The 24,967-nt window shown below is 45.3% G+C and overlaps 1 protein-coding gene across 2 annotated transcripts in view; it reads right to left on the reverse strand.

Annotated features, from left to right (window-relative positions):
- Positions 1–978: 978 nt before the first annotated feature.
- st18 (ST18 C2H2C-type zinc finger transcription factor) overlaps positions 979–24,967 on the reverse strand; it is a 43,044-nt gene continuing 19,055 nt past the window's right edge. The window contains exons 6-22 of one of the 2 annotated variants that reach the window (XM_029253278.1): positions 20,866–21,597; positions 18,849–18,983; positions 17,014–17,104; positions 16,331–16,423; positions 15,186–15,394; positions 14,642–14,832; positions 10,551–10,790; positions 8,636–8,748; positions 7,490–7,552; positions 7,049–7,117; positions 6,166–6,228; positions 5,627–5,707; positions 3,101–3,322; positions 2,840–2,928; positions 2,377–2,480; positions 2,142–2,285; positions 979–1,335 (exon numbers count right to left, since the gene is read on the reverse strand). In XM_029253278.1, the coding sequence (XP_029109111.1) occupies positions 1,195–1,335; positions 2,142–2,285; positions 2,377–2,480; positions 2,840–2,928; positions 3,101–3,322; positions 5,627–5,707; positions 6,166–6,228; positions 7,049–7,117; positions 7,490–7,552; positions 8,636–8,748; positions 10,551–10,790; positions 14,642–14,832; positions 15,186–15,394; positions 16,331–16,423; positions 17,014–17,104; positions 18,849–18,983; positions 20,866–21,597 (2,780 nt within the window). In that variant the 3' untranslated portion in view covers positions 979–1,194. The remainder of the gene's footprint in view (positions 1,336–2,141; positions 2,286–2,376; positions 2,481–2,839; positions 2,929–3,100; positions 3,323–5,626; positions 5,708–6,165; positions 6,229–7,048; positions 7,118–7,489; positions 7,553–8,635; positions 8,749–10,550; positions 10,791–14,641; positions 14,833–15,185; positions 15,395–16,330; positions 16,424–17,013; positions 17,105–18,848; positions 18,984–20,865; positions 21,598–24,967) is intronic. The other variant, XM_018757506.2, reaches the window with a different exon arrangement.

Here is a 24,967-nt window from a genome sequence, read left to right on the forward strand (position 1 = left end):
CCGCTTGCGTGATGGGAGTCGGACGGCGGCCCTCGGAGCGAACCCGCTGTACTGCACACTACCAAAACTGTGCTTATATTATCTAAAATGGCATAGAAACAGTAGCGCTTCCAAGCTAGAAAAAACATCTCTCACTACTTCATTTTTCTTTTAAAAATAACTGTACTGTATAATAAATTAGACACCATTTCACATAATACTATTGTACCACAAAAACAATGAAACCTGTTTCATGTACACATTTACACTTAGGCACATATATGCACACACACAAGTGTGCACACAAAAGGCAGTTCATATCAATATAGTTCAAGAGAAAATAAAGAGAGGAAATTGTGTACGGCTGCGTGTATCGGGACATATTCCCCGTGTCGGCAGGCCCGACGCCCCGGACATTCAGGTCATTAAAATGTACTGATGACCGCGAGTGTGCATAAAAAGGAGTGTGGGGGACATTGTATCGTTTCAAAAACACAACTGCGCGGCAAGCGGGCAAGTGCACAGCGGTGTCTTAACACACACATGCCTTTTTTTGTTTTAAGCAAGATAAGGATTTGGACCATGGAGGAAATGTGTAGTTTTCCACACGCTCCACTCAGGACTGGAACACGCACCACCACTAAGTGGCGCTCAACAGCTGCGGCTCAGCCAGCAACGAGGAGGTGCCGTTAAATTAATACGAAAAGCCCTATGAAAAATCATATTACAATGGAAGGTGCTAAAATGTTATTTACAACGTGCAGATTCTCAGGCTGCTGCCAAAACAATGTCAGCAGATGGATATTTCTCTGAATTTATTTTTTTTTACCTTTATATATGGAAACTAATAATAATAATAATAATAATAATAATAATAACAATAATAGCTGGGATAATAAATTAAGACAATAAATAATAACATGACAATACATAGAAATAAATACAGAATTCAATTACAGCAAACTATGTGAAAAGAAAAAAAAAAAAAAAACTAAGTGCAAGGCAGTGGGGAGTAAAAATTGGTTAAATAAATTAGATTAAATTAAGCAAATTGTCTTTGTAGTCCTTAACGTGTCACGGCTGGTATGATTTCATTCAGTGCAATGTGTCTGCTGTGAAACGGAGATGCGTGCGGAGGCGTCCCTTGCGCCCGTGGACCCGGCGCCATCCTGCACGCGCAGCCCGAGCCGCCGCCCCGGGTTTGAGAAGCCCGTCTCACACGTGGATGCCTTTGACGGCCTGCTTGATGCTCTCCAGGAGGGCCTTGCACTCTGGCGAGTAGTCGTGCTCCGAGTTGTTGTACATGTCCGTCAGGGTGTTCACATAGGCCTCGAAGTTCTGCTCGCAGATGGGCCCCTGTCGAACACGGCAGCGCGGCCCAGTTAGCACGTGACACACATAACAGCACACAGAGCGGGTGGCAGGCCCTTCCCAGCATGCCCGTGGGCCTGGGCCAGACCGCCCCAGCACCCCGCCTCCCACGCTGTCAGAACATTGCGATGCGGCTCAAATTGGGCAACAAAGCGGGGTTTCGCATCCCTTTTTAGCACTGTGACAGTCGGCCGTTGCGGCACACTCCGCTCTCGCTGGGGGGCGACATGCGCTTCGGTGGGTGCCAGCAGGCCACCCTGAGGCTCCTCAAGCGCAGCGACTGTGCGGCACTAACGCTGACGTCTTCATGACCGTCTCTAAAATCCACTACCGAATTAAACTCTTGGGTGAAACAGCGCTAATCTGTCAATGGTTATGCATTTTATTTAGGTCTCAAAGGCTGAAGCATGTGGATTTGTAGCGTGCGGCCCCCCCGGAGCCATCCACCGGGGTCATCCCTCACTGCAGGCCACCTGCAGAGTCCTTGCCAGCCTGTAGGCAGTGCTTGTCCAGACTCTGGGTTCTGGTGTCAGTGAGAATGTCTGTGGAGGGCTGGAGCCAGCAGGTGGCGCACTGGTCAAGGAACTGTATTCATGGAGCTATAGGAATTGCCAGATGTTTCTTTTAATATGTGGGACGGGACCTTCTGGATGCTCTCAACAAAAGCCTCCATGAGCCCAGGGGGGTGATTTGCTCAGTGACTGTTCATGGCTTTACCGGAGCTAATCTTGCAGGTGGGAGGTGCTAATGGAAAGGCGCGGCGGGAGCGGCACCACCCAGGGGCCACGTACCATTGGCGGCAGCTGGATGTCGGTGAGGCTGCTGATGAGCGCCTGGCTCAGACGGGCTAGTTCCTTCAGAAGGCTATCATTGTGCTGTTCGATCATCTTGTTTTCCTCCTCGATCGTCTTCAGGTTGCACTCCATGGAGGAGATCTGCGTGACACGGGGGACACGGGGCCACCGTGGTTACGGGAGGCTCTGCACACACTCCCGCCCCAGCGGCTTCGCTCGCTCACCCACTCACCTGGGTCTGCAGCTGCATCATGTCCGCCTCAATCTTCAGGTTGGACTCATTGAGCTCCTTGATCTCGTGGTCCAGGTGCTGCATGTCCTCGCTGCTCTCCACACCTGTGTGGAATCAGCCAGAAGCCAGTTGACTTAAAGGGCTCTGGATAAAACTGTTTCCGTTACAACTATTTTAAATGTCTCACAAAAATATTTACCACTACACTACTAAGAAGTCACCTCGTCCTCTCGTAATAAGGACATATAAGGTTAAAAGCAAAGAATGTTTTGCTTAAAATATGGTCTTGTGCAGTCTCCACAACTGCAGTGATTACTGAGGTTTTCAGACAGTAAATTATTTAAATAATTTTCATCTTTAAATAATATATTTATTAGCAGAGCGATATTTTTTAGAATGTGATTTGAAAGTACGATTCACACGCTGGTGTATTTCTGTGAAATATGGTCCTTTACGGTCTCACCACTGCTCGCCTTCACTTTGATGGTCATCATCTCGTCTCCGGAGAGCTTCTTCTTGATGCTCTGGGCATTGAGCGGGCAGCCAGACAAACTACAACCACACAACAATCCCCAAGGGGGCACCTTAACTGAGGTATTAACGGCGAGTCACTCTTCAAACCTGAGAATGGCCCTGCGGCATGGCGCCCCCTTGTGGGGAACACGGAGCGCAACAGGGAGAAGGTAACCAAGAGCAGCGTTGTTGCTGTGGCGGCGGGCCTCACCTGCGGTGGGTGACAAACACGTTGTTGGCGTGGCCGAGGCCGTTGCAGCCAGGCAGCGGGCAGTGGGGCACTTCCTGCTTGCACAGCTTCCAGGAGAAGGCTGAACCGTTGATGGCGCTTTCCTTCTGGCGCTTGGCAGCGATGGGGCAGCTTCCTGCACTGCGGTGGGACGTGTATTTACCCAGGATGTGGCCTTGGCCATCACAGCCAATGACTGGACACCTGGCATGCACACACGCACACGCACACGCACACACACACACACACACACACACACACGCACAACAACAAACAGGAGACATGCTCAGAACTACTTGGTACTTTTCCTCAAAGTTCTTCAAAAATCACAATAATTGATGCTTTAGATGATGCATAATGTACGCTACTTTACATAATTACACATCTTTATGTAAGACTACCAGGGCAGTAGATGGCATAGTGGTTGGCACTGCTACCCTTAAAGTTGAAGGTTGTAGGTTCAATGCCCACCTCCTTCTCTAATACCCTTGAGCAAAAATTGCTCTGGTGAGGGTTGCCCCGCAGAAATATTAACCATGTACATAAATGCAATATTTTAAATTTTAGCCACCCAAGGCCTGGTGTGCAGCCAGCAATGGAGACAGAGCTAAACAGAGACAGGCAAACAGATGTGTTTCTCTGGGGAGGGGATGTTGAAGCTCTGCCAGGACGATTGGGCTCCTGCTTTACGGTTAAACTGATGCACAGTAACTCATCCTTCCAGAGGTTTGTCCACAGCACAGCGTATAAGTAGGCAGACGACAGTGACACTGCTCCGATGTTGAACCGGAGACTGATACCGTCCCCATAATCCTGCGGTCAGCAGGGACTGCAGAGATTAGGGTGTGGGGGGACCGCAGTAAACCGCAGTAAACCTGTCCTCACACGAGATGGGGGGAACGGGGAAAGCACGAATGATGGTGTAATTAATGGGCAGCTCATCGGTGAACTTGGATTGGAGTTCTGGCTGAATGGCAGAGCGAAGCCGGCGAATTAACTTGATTGCAACTTACAAACGGCCATCAAATAAATGTGCCCCTGGTGATGTGATCACCGCTGTGAATATCCCCTCACCTACTGGACAGAAAGAGTTTCCAGGCCATTAAACTGATTAATCCACCAAAATGATGATTGCAAACATGTTTAAGTCAACTAAGATCAGTCATGACACACGGAAAAGGTGCACCGCTGCAGTATGCGCGCGTGGAGTTTGTTCTCTTTTTTTAAACACTTTATGTAATTGTTAGGTGGGCACAGTGGGTAGCATTGGTGCCTCACAGTGCCTGGACTGTGGGTTCAGGCACGTTCTAACAGTGTTCGCGTGGCTTTCCTCCAAGCCCAGAGACATGTGTTCCAGGCGCACTGGTGACTTAAATTTGCCCTTTGTGTGTTTGTATGTGTGTGTGTGTGTGTGTGTGTGTGTGTGTGTGTGTGTGTGTGTGATTGCTCCGTTATGGATTGGTGTCCCATCCAGGGTTATAAACCTCATTCTCCATGTTTGGACCACCATGACTCTGCACTGGATAAGCAGTTATTGACAGCAGATGAATAGTTGATACTCTGTAAATTAAATATAGGGAATACTGTCTCACACACACACACACACACACACACACACACACACACACACAGAGTCTGAAACCGCTTGTCCCGATCAGGATAGGGAATGCTGTTTTTTTCTAAAAAAAATGTATCTTAAACTCATTAATTATTGATGATGGTTGGATGGATGATTGATTATATATATTTTTTTCCCTTCAGGCCAAGCTTCTGTAATGACAGTTTCCCATGATTTGCACACAGTGTGAATCCAGTGTAGAAAGTTGGCTTCTCGAACCCATTTCGCTGACCTTGTCGGCGTGTTGTAGCTACATACTAACAGGAGGGATGGCCCAGGTAAGGCTAACAACAAGGCCCAGAATGGTGCATAAACATGTGCCATATGGCCCTTGATATACAGTAATGTATTAGAGTACAGATGTGCGGCTCCGCGCCCCTCCACCGGTATGAGATCCATTCCAATCTCATTTGTGAAAGCTCTTGACTCTGCATTAGTAATTAAAAAAGATGAAGAAAAAAAGGGTGCAGATGTAAAAGTAAAGGAGACTCACAAATCTGACTTTGGATTTATGCGACAATCAATTCCATTAATTTGACAATAAAATGACAACAGAGCATAAAACAATAACCGCCCCCCCAACCCCAGCTCTTCATGATGGGAGGAACAGTCTCTTATTTTACCCACCATTCTTGAATTTGCTCTCTGTAAATGATGATATAATACACATTCATAACTTGCACGTTCTTAACTGTTAATTTACTAATGTTTATGGGGAGTCATTAATGTTTTGTTTTAATATTGCAATGGCTTCCAGCTTTGGAACCCTAATCTGGATGTTGTTACATTAATTGAGGTTTTTCAAAAAGTATGCGGGTCTACAGGTGTCATCGTCATGGCAACCGCCCGGCTAGTCTTTGTAGAAGTGAGAGAACAACACTCCTCCTTACTTCATCTCCTGGTCCTCTTTGTCGTCCTTGTTTGGCGTGAGCTTCAGCCCCCCCTTCCGTGCACGTGGGCAGCCTGACAAGCTGGAGAGCAAGGAGCCGTGGAGAGCGGTGAGACCATGTGTGACCTTCAACCTTTCGCTAAAGGTCGGCCTGGGCACATGCGTGTCACGTCACGGGGGACGGATCCCCTGAAACCTTACGATTTATTTCCTCTGCAAACAGCTGGTGTGACCATTCTGACTGTAAGTGTTACACATGTGATCTACTGCGCTTTGAAGCTCCAGTAAACACTGCGTGGACCTGATGACGAAGATTTTGACTGAAAGTAAACTGATCCGTCTTCCTCCTCCCTATAAAACGTCCTGGTTGAGTTCTGTGCTGCATAAATGGGTAAATCAGTGTAAGTAGCGGAGTGTACAAACCTCACACTGTGAGTCACCTTGGAGAAAAGTGTAATACCAGTGAACAGATGCGAATATACCAGTGCTGAAATGCGGCCAAGGAGGCGGCACTGGACCCGGGTGTTCCAGGAGCGGTACCTTCTGTGTGACGCGTAGTTTCCCGTCACATGACCGGAGCCGTCACAGCCAGGCGTTGGGCACCTGTGACAACAGAACCAAGAGCACTGTGCTGGAGCTCAAAGAATAGAGGGGGATCCATCCACCTCGAGGAAACAACCTCTGAGCTGGACAAGCTATATGTACCGAAGCCAAGACATCTCAGAGGCATGCTGTCCCACATGTTGAGACCTTGCCACAGCCATCTAGCAGACTCTCGAGAACTGACGTCTCCTTAGTTAATGCTGTAGAATCTTTGGCTGACAAGGAAGGGATTTGTTTGACTCGTTCAAAGCACAATCTGCCATAATTGTGGAACCACATGTCAAGTGCAACAGGAAAGCGGTTTAAATCATAAACATAACCTATATCTCTATATCTATATCTCTGCTCCTGTTGCAGTACCCCTAATCAAAGTATGGCATGCACCTTGCACTGATCCAGTAAGAATAGTAAGAGTAAAAATTACCCTGCTGTATAAATATATGACCCGTACACTTGGTTGCTTAACTCTATTAAGTCGCTTTGGATGAAAGTGTCAGCTGAACGACTAAATAAAAATGTAAATAATTTTTAAGTAGTGTAGTATTCAGAACTCATACTGTCACGCTGGAGGAAAGTGTCAGATATATGAAGAAGAAATAAATAACCTTAAGATCACATCTGTGTGGAGACTGCTGTAAGGGACAGATAAGGAGGATGAAGTAATGAGATCGTCTGAATGGCCGTTATTGTGAGCACAGCACAAGGAACAAGTGTCATGGACAAATAGCGCTGGTCAAATGATTGTGTAAGGCCTCTTTGTCTGGGACTAATGTTCAGGCGCAGTAAACAGGGTAACCACAGCATCACTGTGCTCACGTACTTGAGCTCCTGAGAATTGGCTGCCATCAGGGATTTGAGGGTCTTGTCAGCCAACGGACACCCAGAGACACTGTAAAACAGCAGCAGTGATGGTCATAAAAATCACCCTTTACTCATGTGAAACTGTAATTAAAGTGCCAGAAACTCTGCCTAGACACTTTAGATATTAATTAAAAATATCTGGGTCAGCAGGTGGCATGGTGGTTACAGCTGTTACTTTATAACCTAAAGCTCCACAATTCAAAACCCACCTCCTGCTGCAGTACCCTTGATCAAGATTTTTACCCTAAACTGATACAGTAAAAATTACATTGCAGTATAAATGGGTAAACAACAGCAGAGCTATCTAACATGGTAAATCGCCTTGGAGAAAGGAATAAAAGCACAGATTAACAATAATAGTTAATGCTGCTGAATTTGCATGTATGGTGAGTTCTGGTACCTTCGATGTGAAGCATAGTTTCCTGTGACATGACCACTTCCATCGCACCCCGGAGTCGGGCAGCTGAAAAGTACACAGAACATGTGGTGACTAAACACATTAATCAGAGTTAATTAATTCTCAATAGAAAACTGCACTATGCGGCTTTTATGGCCTATATTCATCTGGCTACTCAGTATGGATCAAATTCATCATGTGAAGTTAGTAAAGCGGGAAATTTTAGTAGAAAAGGAGAAAAAAATTAATTTCAGAGGTGTGTGAAGTTTGCAGCAATAAGACGGCCTCCTCCAGAGTTTAGCTCCTAAAAGGCTGGAGGGGTTTATTTCAGCGCTACACATGTGTAATCCCAGATTACAGAGGTGCATCTGCTTCTACGGAGCTGCACCAGGGCACACGCATGCAGAGTCTAACTACGGGGTTAAGAGACTCCAGCGAAGATACACAAACATACACAGCGACTCACTTTCAACAAGACACAACTGTCCTCCCATTGAACCTGCAGATACAGCGGTAACACGGCTGGATAACAGAGTCACAACTGTGCACTTTGTACAGAATGTACTCTGATTGTGTGCTTATGTGCTACGTGCAAGATGGGACACTCATATGTTGATGTGAAAGAGCCCACAAGGCAACGCGGTTCTGTGTGTTCAGAAAAGAACACGAAATCAACACAGTCTCCCATCCGTCCATTATCAATAACTGCTCGTCTGGCGTACGGTTGTGATGGTCTGGAGCCTGTCCTGGAAGTATAGATTGTGAGGCAGGGTACACCCAGGACAGGACACCAGTTCATCACAGAGCAATAACACACACACACACACACACACACACACACACACACACACACACACGCACACACAGAAAGGGCTATGTAGAGTCACCAAACCACCCGAAACATGTCTTTGAACTGTTGGAGGAAACCAGAGCACCTGGAGGAAACCCACGCAAACACAGGGAGAACATGCAAACCCCACACAGACTGAACCAGATTTCAACCCTTAGCCCATGAGCTGTGAGGCACCAGCACTACCCACTGTGCCAGTATGCTGCCTAAATGAAAACGGTGTTGATAAAATGATGTTCGGTCAACAGGAAGCTTCCAGAAGAAGCCTCTTGCAGGGTCCTCTGACGTGTGCCACATACCTCATGAGCTCCTTCTTAGCGTCCCGTGAAAGGATCTTGTTTTTGGGGCTCGACATGTTCACTTCCCCAGGGTATTTCCTGTCCTCCAGCGCCATGCTGTCAAGGTCATCCTTCTGAAATGTGTAAAATATATTTGGCAGTGTGAAGAACATGTGTCAGCCTTTAACATAATCTGCTGGGAGAAAGAACAAACAAAAAAGAAAAAAAAAAACTGCACTAAGGTAAAGGATCCAGGAAGGTAAATGGCCTTTTTTTTCTACAAGCTTGAAAAGTCATCAGGATGGGTATCAATATGCTTAAGTACACTTACGGTAAACCATACACCCAGTTAAAGTCCATTTTAATCCATTCAGTATTTATAATAGTCTGCCATAATGTAAAGCCTAAAGGATTTACGCATTTTTTTGTTTTTAAAGATGGAAATCTGCGGAAGGGCGCCAGATGCTCCAGAGAATTAGGAAGAGTTCAACGGTCTGGTGTGTTTATTCAGATTAAAACAAAAAAAAAAGAAAAACAAATTCACCTACAATGTAAATTGTAGGGTTAGGGTTAGGGTTAGGCCACCTCCCAGTGAAAATGTGAATATAAATACATAGTAAATTATTGCTTGTGCATTGGGGTTGTTTTGTATCTTGTTATTGTCCTTTGTTTTTTTTTAATGCTGGACACCAAATCACAACCAATTCCTGTATGTTTTACATATTGGCAATAAAGTATTCTGGGTTCTGATCCAAAATTACTTCTGTTAAACCAATGTTAAATGCTAAATTTCTTTTAAATGATGAGAAATATGAGAAAAGTCCCTTTCTGAACGATGTCCTGTAACTTACTGGCATGCAATATAGCTACCTAATGTAATGCATCACTTTTTGCAGGACACTGTTGGTGGGGAAGATTAACCTCAGCAGAGCCCATGTTTTTGTTTCTCAGACATATGCAGAAATATTATTATTATTGTCGTCGTTGTTTGTTTTGCTGACACCTTTCTCCAATGAGCCTTACAATGTTTTCTTACTGGAGTTCTAAATACTTGTTCAAGAGTACTACAGCAGGAACGGCACTCGAACCCAGGTCCTTCAGTTTGCAAAGACCCTAACTTCTACGATAGCTGCTGCCCCCTGAATATGCGAATTTATGAAAACATGAATTTGTCACCTTCAAAACCTGATCAATTTGTATCACTGGGTCTACATCATTCTTTAGTAAAGAGTCATAATTCAAACGACGGTGATTGAATAGAGGTACTGTGATAAATTTATTCAAAACAAACATATCAAATCCATAAAATGAGGTAGCAGTAGAGGAGAAACTACTAACTTGTGCGCCCGTGAACTGAGAGGTTTGGGGAGTTTTCGCGTGTTCCGTATGTCTAACAAAATGCTTTGGTTGTTACTAGTGAGAATAAAACAAGAGTTGTACATATACATTTAAAATGAGAAACCCTGACCTGATATTTTTAATTAAAAATTGGTTAAACAACACCAAGACTGGTACTGTCTTTGGGGTGAAACTGGTCGCTGCCTCAGAGCCGTATCATTGGAATCACGCCCTTCCAAGCTGTGATTGGTCTGAGTCAAGAACGGTGCCACGCCTTTCTGAGCCGAGATTGGTCCACACTAAGAAAGTGCCCGCCCTTCCTGAGATGTGACTGGACTAAATTATGATTGATGCTATGCCTTTCTGAGCTGTGATTGGTCTGTGGAACTGTGATTAGTTTAAACTACAACTACCATAATTTTCTGAGCTGTAGTTAGTCTAAATTATGAGTGCTTCTATACCTTTGAGTTGTGACTCGTCAAAATTATGACTGGTAATAGCTTTTCTCGAGCCGCGATTGAAGTTTTTACTGTCCCACATCATTCTGAGTTGTGATTGTCTGGTGCCTTTACTGACATGAAGCTGTCCCACTCATTACCTCTCTGTCTGCTATGATGTGCGCTTTGCTGAAGTTGAGTGGGGCGTCCCAAGCATCCGGCTCACAGAGTGCCTGGTAGAAAGCCGGGGTCCCGCGGACGCTGCTGGACTTGGAAGGCGATGACTCGGGGGTGGGCGGAGCCTCGCCTGAAGGCACCGTTGACGGAGCTTTTACCTTCTCTCGGTTCTTCTTCATGCTCAGGTCCAGAGTGCCATTCTCATCCACCTCTATGTGCCCATCCTGAGGTGAAAATAACGGCACTTTGTAAATCATATTTTCACCTGAAGATCATGTCAATTAAAAAAATCAACCAGCATAGTTTCTTTAAATGACAGACTAATTGCGCTTGTGAAAAAGCACATCTACTGAAACAGTAAAAAAATACACTTGGGTCTTCAGCTTGGAAACACAGTTAGGACCAAAGGTCTGTTCATACCTCAGTTTGTTCCTAAATCCAACCACTACATCATGGTCAATAAAAGCTTAATAAAACAGACATCCCACAACTTATTCACAGTCTTGATTCTGGAAAAACCTCAGATACAACTATTATTTAAAAAAAAAAAATCACTGTTAGACTGTTTATTTACTTATACCATTTTCATCAACCTCTCATCCTATGCAGGATTTCTATAGTCAGGATCTTATCCTAGAAACACAAGGGCTTGAGGCAGGAAACACTGTATGAGACACGAGTCCATTGCAGGACTTTATCTTTTCCTATCTTGAAATAACATGTGCAACATCCATCAGCATCTGGTCATTTTCAATTTGCTTTATTACTTACACAATCAATAAAAGCATAATAAGAGACACACCTTGATTTATTCAATAGTTAGGTTCTGTAAAAGTCTTGGCTATAGCTATAATAAATAAAAAGACTTTTAACATGTTTATTTTAACTCTGTGTTGCATTCTCTCCACAAACGTTTGATTCTGGTCGTTGCCTTACTCGTCCTAAACGTGCAATGCCCTTCATCGTGTTACTGATCACTGACACTCAGAAACACCAGACACGAGCTACAAGTGCTCTGGAGGTGAGTTTGTTTAATCCAGGCCCACACTCCTTTTCTGGGTGTGTGGATTTTACTGCCAACTATTGGCTGGATGCGGAAAGGCACGTCTCATTTGGTCCAGGACAAACAAAACTTTGAAAATAGACAAGGAAACACAATTAAAAATAAACAGAAAAATGTCTGTATCTTCAAAAATTAGTAACACGAGGACCCACTGTATGCATGGTCCTTGTGTCCAGCTCGTCACTTTGTCCCAAGATGCTGAAAGAGCCGGGGCAGAGCGCGCGCTTGCAGAGCCTCCGTGTCTGGAGTGGAGTTGGCGTGTGCCGCCTTTGATTAGAAGGAGCACACAATGGGGTTAGCGTGCACACAATGGCTGCTCCAGATTGCTGGCAAATTGTTTCCTGGTGACAGCTGTGTCATCTGTTTCTGGGGGGGGGGGGGGGGGGGCGAGCGCCAACCAAGATGGCAGCTGCAAGCGCTGGTTTTAGGTCGCCGCCATCAAGCCCAAATTAAAAAAGCTCAATGTAACATAAGTTTTATCACTGACAGATGTGTGTCAGGCTAGGTGTTAGCAACGTCCAGGGGGGCGACGCCGCGTCCCACTCCTATTCCGTCAGACGGTGCCGAGTGCCACGTTAAAGTGGCACAAATTAGTCATCGAGCAGTATGTCCCCGAGCCGGGCTCCGCTCCGCACCCAATCTGACAGGACAGACGTGGCTCCTCCTTGGTCGGAAGTCCACGGAGAACCAAATGTCAGCATCAGCGGAGCTCAAGGAGAATACGGAAATGACTTCTGGTGGCCTCCTGTCACCGCGCACTGCCACCAGCTGACTCATGTTTCCTGTGTAAGAATGCTACCCACAACCCCTGTGGCACATTCATATTCATAAAAATAATCGGTAAGCGAAATGAGACATCTGCATATTTCGTATGGGATTTTCCACAAGAGCACCTGATGATTAATGATGACAAAAGATCTTCTGAGCGACATTAATGATTTTCACAATCACATTCTTTACAGTTACTAATTCAGTAGACACCTTTTTCCGAGCTGACTTAAGATGTTATACCATCAACCACACGCTGATTTACCCATTTATACAGCAGGGTAATTTTTACAGTTCAGGGTAAGTACTGCAGCAGGAGGGGGGATTCAAACCCGGGTCGTTCAAATGGAAGGTGGCGTCCGTAAACCACAATGCCACCTGCTGCCCTGGCTATTAGATTAAGCAAACTGTTTTCCCACGAGGTTTTCAAAATCTTAATTAAACAGGGAAATTGACGCATCTTAGCCAGAAGCAACAATTACCATCTAAAACCAAGAACTTACTTAATTTTTCAGCTTTTAACAATAAATAACTGGGTCTTATTTTCACGTTCGATATGACTGCTCGACACTCCAGTGTCAGTCATCTGCAAGTTCTCCACCAGTTCTCCCTAAAGATGTTATTCCTGCAGACGCAAAGACTTGGTTATATCACCCATTGGATGTTCCAAGTTCTACCTCCCTCTCTCGTTAACACCCTGGCTCCCAGAAGTGTACAACAAACATTTCATATTCATAAAGGCTTCCTGATTCACATCGGCGCCTCTGACAAATATGCAGACGCTGTTTAATTCATGGGCATGCTGTACCTGGTGCAGGGCCACGTCTGCGGAGCACTGTGGGGGCGGTGCACCTCCGTCACAAACGCGTTGTTAGCACCGGGCCGCTCCATTGTCCTCCAGCTACGCATTATACGTTAATCGCTCAAATTAACGCTGGTTGTTCCTACTTCGGCGTTAAGTCTACGGACGGCATGAACTTCGAAACGTTACAAATGGCACGAAACTTACGCTGGCCTCTGACACTCGCATTAATTCATTTGTCAGGCAATTTTCTCCAAAGTGACACACAACTCAGAATAGATGGAGGTCATCAATAGCATACGAAGAGCTTTAGACAGAGAGGCAAGATTGACAACAGACAGCTTGTCTGTCTGACACCATCATGTTACTGGTTCACATCCCTCCAGTAACTGCCTATAGTAGTGACACTGAAATAGCAAGTATATAGATAGATAATCATAGCAGATGGCGTTGGACTCATTTATGTAGCTGTCAGGAGATCAGGGGAGAAGTGACTCTGTAAGAGATGGGTTTGAGACCTTCTCGAATGCTGGGATTCAACAGCTCTGAGAGACAGAGGAACACGCAACTTTAATACCCAGCAGTTTCATTTAAAGAACGAAGTGCAGGACTTCCAAAGTGTTTCGGCCCAGCCGATTGCCTCCTTCCGCATCCCCCTGTCCTTAACCGCTTTCCGCCAACTCGTTTCCTTGTGTTCCTCCACGGGCTGCTTGGGTGCGGACGCTGTGCCAGGCCAGGTGCAGAGGGAGGGTGCCCACTCCGAATTTCAATGGAAAGCATTCATTCTCCATTCTCTTGAAAAGGAGGGGGGGAAGCCGGCACAACAACTGGGGGGAGGGCTTAACAAAGGGTTCAAATTTCAAACTGGCGTGTGGAGCGTGTGGGGGACATTTTCAATTCTGCAGGAATAAAAGATTTCAGCTAATGAATCCTCCCTCTGATTGGTTTAATCCACTGGACACAGTTTTACAGGCGGCCGGCAGAGATGGACCGAGAGCTCGTCTCACTCCGCTTATCCTGGATAATATCTCAGTGACCGCTGCATCTTGTGCCATCTGTGGCAGCCCGGCTCACTTCCACTTGCACACACATTATTCAAAGTTTCTCTCTCTCTCTCCCTCTCTCTCTCTCTCTCTCCACTTTATCGGAAACGTGTAAAGCGCATGCATGATTGCATGTGTAACCAAGAGCAGTGTAATAGTGAATGTGAATGGCCGCGCATTGTGCCGGTTCCTTTTGATGTAATTACTAGTGTACATTAAAGCTTTATCGGTAAACCTCTTGTTTTTCCCTTCCCTGGAGGCTCCGTCTGCCTTGCCAAAATCACTCTTTTGATGTTTTTTTTTCTCCCTGTTTTGTTTCATACGTGATTCCGGGAGGGAGGGGGCCTGGGCTTCAAGCGCCACTCTCGCATACCTTTCCAAGTGGACTCATTTGGTTACCTTTGTGCAGGAGATCGGCGGCCTGGTGGTGTCCGCGTTGCCACGGTAGCGGGTGGACAGGTTGAGAATGGCGTTGGTGGCGACTGTAGCCTGGAAGTCATCGCTGGCTGGGCCATAGTGGACGGGGCTCAACCCCCGTGGTGCAGAGAGGCGGCCGCCCTGGGTGAGTACACCTGGGTACTGCGAGGAGGCTGACAACACACACACACACACACACACACACACACATACATACACATACACCTTACTAGAAAAACCGAGTCCTCGGCTCCGCTCCTGCTCTTATATAACTTTATGTAAATGTGTTTGGGTTTACTCCACTTCTGAAAATAACACGAGAAGTACTTGTGAAGTCAAAGAAAGGCGAACAAGGTGACGGTGCTGCTCCGCGAGCTGTGAGGGCAGATCCTCACAAATCATCAGGCTGCAAGGCTGGGAGACGCAGAATAGCGAGTGTTTGGGTCTGGACCTGGCCGTTCTCCCGTTTCGCTAGTTCACCAGTGTTAGGTGAGATGCGAGCAGAGCGGTTTGCACGGAGGCTTACGCTCGGGGAAGGGACACACGTCTGCGTCCTGGCTGGTGGGCGCGGCTGGCTGCTTGCCAAAGACCTGGGCATCGAAGCTGGCGTAGTCGAAGCGAATCTTGCCATACTTGTCCAGGTCCTTGGCTAGGCTTGCCTGCAGGGCTGCGACGGGGTGTGCAAAGCGGTAGCTCAACTGCTTGAAGTCGAACTTCTTCACCAGGCCAGGGGTCCTTCGGAAGAGCAAAACAAGCCAAACAAGAGCGTTATCACAAGTTCTATTACAAAACAAGACAAAAATACAATAAAAAGGCAGGAAACAATACAAAACAGTTTTACGATCATAGATTTTTGACCTTAATTCCTTTGTTGCCCTGCAATAAAGGAGAGACACCAGAAGGCGGTTTGTCTACAAGGTGAAATTCGGTCTCGTATCTGTAGCAGACACTTACACACAGAAGACATTTTACTTCCAAGCTCACTTAATACCACATTTTTCCTCTTCTAGAGGCTTAAACGCAGTCAATCAAATGTTAACCGACTGCCCTCAAAGAGGTGGTCCAGGAATGCCCGTGTTTGTGGTACGTGGCATGGATTAACTGTCAACAAACCCCACCAAGGATCCCTTTGAAAGGAATATTCTAATATTTATTTATATATTTATGGCACATAACAAGGCGACATTGGCGGATGAGGGCTTTTAGTATGCATTGCCCCTTTATGCTGCTCTGAATAACATTTTTTATCCCCCAACTTCCATCTGCTCTGCTGAAATTGGCCCAAAAAACAACTTGCCAAACAAACTACAACTTCTTGCATTAAAACTGCAGCATGATAATGTCTGTACAATTTAGTCGTTCTGTAAAATTATACGGACCTTGTTATAAAACCCTGTCTTGCTTACTGAATACCGTGAAAGTAAATTACAAGTCTAAATATATCTAAATGCATTATTCCCAGCTATATTTAATTCCTGCTTCATAACGCTGCTGGAAGTGGAACATGAATAAATGTACGACGGCCTCGTCTTTGGATTTGAATGTTAAAAGCAAACAAACTGTGCCACCTTCGCTAATACACAGATAGACGGAGCGAAAGGGCGAGCCGTAGGCGTGGTGCATCACACACCGGGGAAATGGCCATGGTGGTCGCACGCCAGGTGGCCCTACCTGGGGAAGCGTTCAGACATCTGTCCGGCTTTGGACGCATCCTCCTGGGGTTTCAAGATCTTCCCGGCAGCGGCAATAGGGCAGCCCGAGAGGCTGGAGAGCACAAAGAGGTGAAGCTCTATGAGGACTGACCACCACTGGTTGAAAGAATGTTAGAGATATGAGATCACGGTCGCTGGGCTACAGAGGAATGGCACGTTCTGAAGTACACCACGCTCAACTTTTTTTTATAGCCTGAAGGTTCCTAAAGGACCTCTAAATGCTGTACATACTCTGATTATGTATTAATTTATGTCGTGCCTTTTCCAAAGAAACTTAGAGTGTGAGGTTTGTACACCAAGCTACTAACACTGAATTACCCATTTATACAGCAGGGTAATCTTTACTGTATCACTTCAGGTTAAGTATGTTGATCAAGGCAATTACAGCCAGAGGTGGGATTTGAAATTGAGACCTTCAGACTCCATGCTGACAGCTTTCACCACTATATCCACCCTTTTCTTCTTTTTATCATTACATTTCAGAAAAAAAAAACATTTTATTTCTTAGAATAACATGCAAGAAACCCAGATCACTCATTCCAGCTGGGAAAAGTAGTACTTCCCGCGTGTACGCGCTATGTGGGATCGTCGGGAGTGGGCCGAGTCCCAGTGTGCAGCCCCACCCCGGCTTCCTGAGCATACCTGCGGTGCGTGCTGCGGTTGCTGTTCACGTGGCCTCTGCCCGTGCAGCCCGGAGTTGGGCACTTCAACACGTTCTCGTGCATGGCTAGAACTGGGGGCACAAGGGACACACATGACGCGCGACGTGCTAAAGGAGAACAGGAGTTCAGAGAGGCCTGTGAGACACATGGCAGTGGCCCTCATCCCCGCTAAGTCCATTTGTCCAGCTGGTGTTTGACTCAGCACAAATCACCCAGGTTCACAAAACAAGCCCTGCTACGGTGTGAAGCTCTAGTTTTTGAAAATGACAGAGGCATGGTATGAAATGGCAGTAACCAGGGCTATGTGGAAAAAAAAGCGTTCAGTTCCTGGTTCCAAAGAAAGGGCAACTGTCATGGCAGAGCAAACAATGCTCCCAAAAGGGTTAGTGGGTAGCAGCATCATTACTGTATCACACTGGCAGTGAAGGGCTGCTTGGTGGGCTTGGGGTCGGCTGGAAGACACATAGCCCATTGTACTGCGGTACTGTGGCTCTTACACAGCTCACGCTGTCATGTCGCAATTGACTGGAGGCCAGAATTCTGTGAATGGCGTACGAGTGCGACCTAAACATGCGGAATCTACACAAAATGAAGGTGAAACCTCATCTGCTACTGGGTGTTTGACAGTAATCTGCTCAATGGACAGGATATTGGGTTTGGGCAAAGCGGAGGAGTGGAAAAACGGTGTTGCTTGAGACAAACGAAACTAGAACACAAACAAAAAGCAGTTAAAGTTGTACCCTGACAAAAAAAAAGGAAAACGGAGGCATTAAAAAGCACAGGCAGGTCCAACTTAGTATCCTTAGTAACTTTTCATTTTTATGAAGTACATATTTTCCAATTAGTTTGGAGGATGTGCCTATTTATTTTTGAATACCAGATTGGTAATTCCTTTGATTTGCAAATACTGCTTCTGGTTTGAGAACACACATGCTTTCAAATTGAAAAAGTTAATTACATTTTTTGTTCCTTTGTTATGCTACTGTTTGAATGTTAAATGTTTGTTATGTTACGTTGGAGAAAAAAAACAACCAACTGGTAATATTTTTTTCAAACAAAGTGGTAATTGGAAGGGCTCTTGGCTACACTAAATCAAAGTTTCAACGGCAGGTTTAATTCCACCAAAGGTCCTATACTTTAGGCTAAATGAGATTCACGCATAAGGTTTGTTTCATTCATCGGCGCTGATAGCGGTGGGTTTGCCATCATGTTTGCGTAGTGATCGACCCCGTGTGGTTTTAGCAAGGTGCCCATACCATACCGATTTTCACGAGATTTGATTTTCCGCAATTACTCTGCTTTTGTGATGCCATAATGGAAAGGAGCGGGAATTTAGCACAGTGACCAAACACGTGCGCGGCGGCAGCGGTTGAGCCGTTATCTCACGGTGCAACAGATTCAATTCACTTCAGTTCAGCGCAGTTTTGTATAGCGCCTTTCCCAACAGATTTGCTCGGGTTTGTTAAAATTGGACGTCAGGCCGCAGAATTCCTCATGGGACTCCGTGTTTTTGTCTCTATTGTCAACACCTGAAAATCTAGTGCCAAAGCAAAACTGCCACCATTTCATTTTCTGCAAAAACAACTATCACATCAAAATGCAATCTGTGTAAACACGGATTTTTCATTAAAAAGGACTCTTCTGTACTGTTTGGTGAATACAACAAAGCAAAACTGAGTGTGAAAACAACACCTAGCTCAGCTCTTGTTTTTTTAATCATCATCATCATCACCATTATTTTTTATTTGCTGCAGTATAAACATGGTTACCAGTAAATCTAGGAAGGGCATTTACAGAAACCAGGGCCCGACTTACTCTCAGGGGGCACTCTCACTTTGTGGGGGCACCCCGACAGGCTCCTGTGGTGTGGGTACAGTCCGGTCACGTGTCCAGTGCCGTCGCACCCGGGGGTTGGGCATTTGACATCCTTCTTCTCCGAGCGTGGCGAGTCTGAGGACGAAATTTCAATGCAAATTAAGCACAGAGCATCCATCGGTTACCCTGGTCAGCTCAGAGTCGACTCAATCGCTGACAGAAGGTTACGGAAAAGGCGGCATCTGAATGAGGAATTACGGCAGGTGTAATGGAATAAACAACTTGAGTTTGTATCCACAATGCTGTACGTAAAAGAACAGGATCACCATCAGATGGTGCAGTGCCTGATAATTGAAAATGTGCCCCTAATAGCATTAACGCAAAAGAAACATATCTGCGCATATAATTTTTTATGTACACATCAAGACTACGTACTTTTTGCAAGATGCTTATATTAATCTCTCACTTTAGTTAAGGCTGCAGTTTAACCGAGGGCATCTGCATCTTAATGCCCATCCATAGAAAAGATTACTACAAGGATTATACATTTAGCAGCAGTCATTTCGAAGAATAAGTACAAAGCATGAGACATACTTTAGAAGGATTTAAGACTTATGGTTATGGTTAAATATCTGGTTGATTCCTATCAAAATCCAATATTCTGACCCATAGATATACACGATGAGGAAGATTTGGTCCCCTTTTTTATTTTAGTCTAGTTATTTATCGCTTAATTTTTTTTTTTTTTTTTTTTTGCCAGAATGTTCTTTAATGTCTAAGAGGATTTGCCCCTTTCACCCTGGTGGTAGGCCTTCTTTCCCTCCTAATTGTCATAAGCTTCCTCATTGACATATGGCCACTGTGACTCATCACACAAATATTGGATGAATAAATATCATGGCAGTTGTAAGCATATAGATATAGACATTTTAACAATTTATGCTCTATTTATGTAAGTTACAATATTAGAGAAATGTTCTTATTGTTTGCACTCTTACTGATATTAACGCAGACACCGAAGACAAAGGGCATTGTAGCTGGGTGTTTCAAAGCAAAGCTACATTTTTTTCCCCATCATTTGTTTGCAGAAAAAAACTGACAGTTTATACTCATTCATGTTAAACTTTGTAAGCAGCAGAGCAAATCTAAAAAAAGTTTGCTTCTGGTTGGTGATATTTGTGAATGGAATAGGCCAATTTCATCTCCACTGTTATTACAGAGAATGGAAATCTCAAAAGAATTATTTTTCCTGAGCATGTCTCGTCATCTCAGAATAATTGGTTTTCTACTGTCAAGCAGCTGCTTCCCTCCTAATAACAGCAATACTTTTGGTTGGATGGAATATATACAAAAGTTTACACTATTTTTTGTACTCGGTAAATTAGACATTTTGTTTGTAAAATTACAAAATGACCTGAATGAGCCAGAACGTCAGGTGCTACAATTTGGCAGGACTTCCCACTCCACAGTGAACTCGGCTTTGCCGCTAATTCTGTCCATCGTTTGATTTTACTGCAAACTGCATGAATTTATGAGCCTCCTCTAATATTTCCCTCTTCCAACTTATTCCTTAACAGATGTTGTTTATGATAAAGAGAAGTTTGACTCTGCTTAATTTATTCTGCTTGCATACATTGCAGCCACAATCATCTGCAATATGTAATGATGAGTTATTTGTCGATTGAGGACTGTAAATTAAAACTTCAGCAAGATGTCCTACTGAGGTGGACCTGCAAAGATCTTGTCTTCCCATTACTGCACAAGCGGAGCTGTCATCCTGTTGGGTGCTTTCAGATGTGGTCCTCCTAGAATTCCTTTAAAACTGCGCTAACAGCATGACTTCATCACCTTGAAAGAGGTCAGTCATCACGTCTCGACCCAGCAAGACAGAACATGGGACACGCTGTCCAAACGTGATCTGGACGTGGAACCGCTCTCAGCTTCTTGACCAGCTACACACAGATGACTACCTCTCGCTATCGCACGACAAATCGACATCGATATGTCTCTCCGTTACCTTTGCATCCATTGTAGGCGCTCCGCCCGTCCATCTCAATGAGCCTCTGGTGCCTTCTCTCGCTGCTCATCTGCTCCAGCAGGAACCTGTCCATCTCCTTGTAGGCGTTGTGGAGGACCTGCCTCTGCTCCGACTGCAGCGCCATCGCCTGCTCCATGAGGCTCAGGCCGATGGGACCACGCTCCAGCTGGGCGCGCCTCTCGGCGACGGCTGCCCGCCATTCCTCCTCGTTGCGAAGCTCCTCTAGCTCCTCCTCACTGTCACTGGAGTCCCGGCCATAGTTCGGCCCTTCTGGGCAGAAGACAGCAGCGGCGGCACCCAGGTAACCCTCCTCCACCAGGTCCTCTGAAGCCCCATCAAATGGACCCCCATCCGCCATGCCACCGCGTGGCTCTCTGTGGGCCTTTACGGGGCCGCTGTGGACACCGTTCACCCCAGGGACGTGTGGTGAGTCGTCCCAGTCCTCGGCTCCGCCGTCGGAGTCGGTCTCCTGGGGCTGAGAGGCGCCGTGATGGTCGCCGGAGACCCCCCCGCTGGCCGGGCCCCCGTCCTGCGGCTCTGCAGCCTCGTCTCCCCCCTCTTCGTCCTCCAGAGTGCCAGAAGCGCCATTCTCGTAGGGGGGGGCTTCATTATCCACATCCCCAGACCGGTTTTGTGAATAATGGCTCTTTGATATTGTTTCTTGGAAGGTGCTTTTGGAGAGGGTCTCATCTGGTGTGTTTATGTTTCCATCTAAAACCAAGGGTAAATGAGAAAAACGGGCAACTGTCACCAAAGTAAAGCGGAGCCAAATGCTCAGCCAGTACATTGTTCTTAAACTCGCAAATTCTGACCAACCGAAAAGAGACCAGAACAAAAAAAGAAAAAAAAAAAAAAACATAGGTCCAAGTTATAAATCCTGAGTGCGCCATTTACAACGGGATGCTTATATAACGCCCCACTAGTTCCATGTTAGAAAGCAGACGACGAGTCGCGTCTCGCATTGTGTCCCATAATCCACAAAACCTCGAGATCAAACAGCAGATTGTTTTCTTCTGCTCAGAGTTCTGCAATCATTGCCGACGAGTTGATAAGAATCAGAATCTCCAGATTATTAAAGGATCAACACTGCTTATAACGTCGAACATGAGTTTTAAAGTAGTTGGACAGTATTAGCCCTGCCGCAGAAGTAGTAATGCTTGGGAGGTTTAGGACCTTTGGATTATTAACTTGTGCTTGTTCTTAAGAAACTCATTTAAGAAACTCTATTCATATGATGACAGATTGTGGGGGGGGATTTTCAAGAAAGACACAGAATGTAATGACATAAAATGTTTCATGAAAGCATTTTTCACTCCGAGAATACATGTGCTTTTCAATAGCTTTTTATTGGATCTTTCTAGTATGGGAAAAAAAAAAAAAAAAACACACTTAATTCTTTATTTTTAAAGCAAATAAAATCCCAGGATTAAATCGTTACAGGAGGGTAGTAGAGCTTCACTGGTGGAGAAACTATGTGGTGCGAAATCTTTCCTGCTATCAGCTAAAGCACCTCAGAGTGAGCGAGAGCTGTTGAATGAGTCCACAGATAACACACAAAAACACGGTACGCGTGTGTCAGAATAACTGCAACAATGGCTCCATTGAACCCATTGTGCCCATTGAGCACTGACATCTCCTACAAATCAGCACCTTGGTCTATAATACAATTAGTCAGCCATATTCGGAACAGCCGCTCCTAAATCAGCAAACACTTGACACCGGGGTTACCCATGCTGACCACTTAAAAAATGAATATATTACTGGTTTTGATCTTTTTTTTATATAAAGTTAAAAGCGCTCTCTGTCCCGTAGCTGAAATTTCGGTACTCTTGTCACATTATCAGAACTTCAAACACGCACACTGCTTCCTTAGCAGAGCCTAGTTTTACAGTTATATATATTTTTTTTTATTCATTAACAGTTAGATTCACACACTGATGGAATTCAGGTTCATTACCTAGTATTTCCACGTCACAGGATTTTGCCCATACCTCCATAACAGAATCCTAGGTTCACTTTGGAAAAAAATAATACTAATTTATTAATGATTTGCCTTAAAAATGGTTTAAATTAATGTTAGACCGTGAACACATTTCACTCAAAAATGTATATTTTATTTAAAGAGAAATATTTTTTCTAATTCACATATTGGTAATTTACATCCAGAATTTGATCTCTTTCCATCTGCCATAACCACAGCAGGATGGAAACACTCCTAATGCTAAGTTATCAAACAAATTGCACTTTGACTATGAAATTAATGTATGCCTTTCACATTTCCTTTGCATAATTTAGCAGAATGTTTAAAAAGACTTTTGGGTTTCCAGTGTGTCGAGCCAGGGGCCTGCCACTGGCAGCGCATGCTAGAAGATGCTATGAAATGCCACATCACCTCCCGATGATTAGAAGCATAATTGTACTTATCCATGGGGGACAAGGTATTCAATGGTGAAGCATCATATGAAATTAGGGTGTATAAAGCAGATCAGGAGATGACATGGCCATCATAATATTTATTTTAGGTCGTCACAAAATCAGTTTTACAAAGGCACCCATTAAGGATCTGTTCAGCCCCACAAAACCCTTTTAAATGTCACTTAAAAATGTGAAAATACCCCCGATTATGTACAGCTATGGTAAATGATCAAGAACTCTATGCTATCATCTGGATTGATTGAAGAAAATCTCCCCTGATCCATCAAACCCCTGAAACCAACTTGTTGGTAAGACTGTGGGCCACAGGGATTTTTAGCCCAATATGTGATAAGTAGGTGACAGAGATATCCTCTTAAGTGGCGTAGAGTCACGATGCGTAACAGGCGCAGCCCAGAATAACACTATTACTGCCGACTAGGGCTGTGATACGTTGATTATTTATTTAGCAGTCATTTGGGGCCCCGCGTGGATTCCTGCGCAGATGATGCGGGGCCGCAGCAGCATTAGCGGGCAGACGCTGCTCCGAATGGCATGGCGTTACACTTAATCTCAAAAGCATTGATAAGTGCGGGGAGAGTAGCGCTGTGCGACTTACACTTCAAATCCTGCCCCCTGCCAAAGTGTCTGGCTTTAGAGACATATGACAGCAATTTGTATTACATAAACAGAACACAAATACAGCATTGACGGCCGTGCGCATCGAAGCGACAGCGCCGCAGCAGAGCAGAAAGGAGCTGAAAGCATTCGCAAAAGCGCCGCAGAACACACGCATTCTATAGTGCGAAGGTGGTGCTGAAACCCAGCATCTCATCTGTTCCCTGAATGAGAGGAAGGAGTGTGTGGCCCCGATCTGCTGGTGCCGTACACGAGCCCGTCTCCTCCACAGATAAAACACTGGCTCCAATTGCGACGGACGATCCGGACCAAAGTGGATTTGCAAGGTGTGCACCGGGCTGATAATCTCGCTGTGGCCGGAGACATTTAAATCTAAATAGACACTGGGGGGGTAGAAGAAAAAAAAAAAATTGCAAGTCTCTCCAGCAAATAGATTAAAAGTTAGTCAGTTATGCTTAGTTACAATTAGCAGAACAGGCAATGGGTTCTTGTTTTCATCCAGATGGATGCACAGCCCTGACAAAAAAAAAAGAAAAAAAGTGAGTGAGTGAGCAAGAGCAAGCAAGTGAGTGAGAGCAAGAGACAGAGAGAGAGAGAGAGAGAGAGAGAGAGAGAGAGAGAGAGAGAAGGGGGGGAAATTGGATGCCCACTGTGGTTTCTGTATTGGAACAGGTGATCGGTTTGTACTCCAGAATAGCCATTACCGCAGCACAGCAGAAGCTTGGCGCCGCTAGCCTGCAGTACAGCGTGACCAAATGGGAGGCTGTCCCCCCCTCCCCTGTTATGAAATGCAGGCTTTCGCAGCATCCCACAAGCACCCATTCGTATGGCTTTTTCTTTTCCCTCGCCCCCCCTCCAGCGTAGCCGTCGTGTCATTTCCATACACAGACGCCCCCCCACCACTGAAAGCATGTCTCGATCTCAACAGGATCTTTACTCAGTTTATTAAATGCTGCTTCCTGGGTGGCCCTTCCACCACAAACCAAGCTTTCGGATGTGGGGTGTTCGGTATTGGTGGGGGAGGAAGAGG

Source organism: Scleropages formosus, chromosome 7 (assembly GCF_900964775.1).
Source record: "Scleropages formosus chromosome 7, fSclFor1.1, whole genome shotgun sequence".
Classification (NCBI taxonomy): domain Eukaryota; kingdom Metazoa; phylum Chordata; class Actinopteri; order Osteoglossiformes; family Osteoglossidae; genus Scleropages; species Scleropages formosus.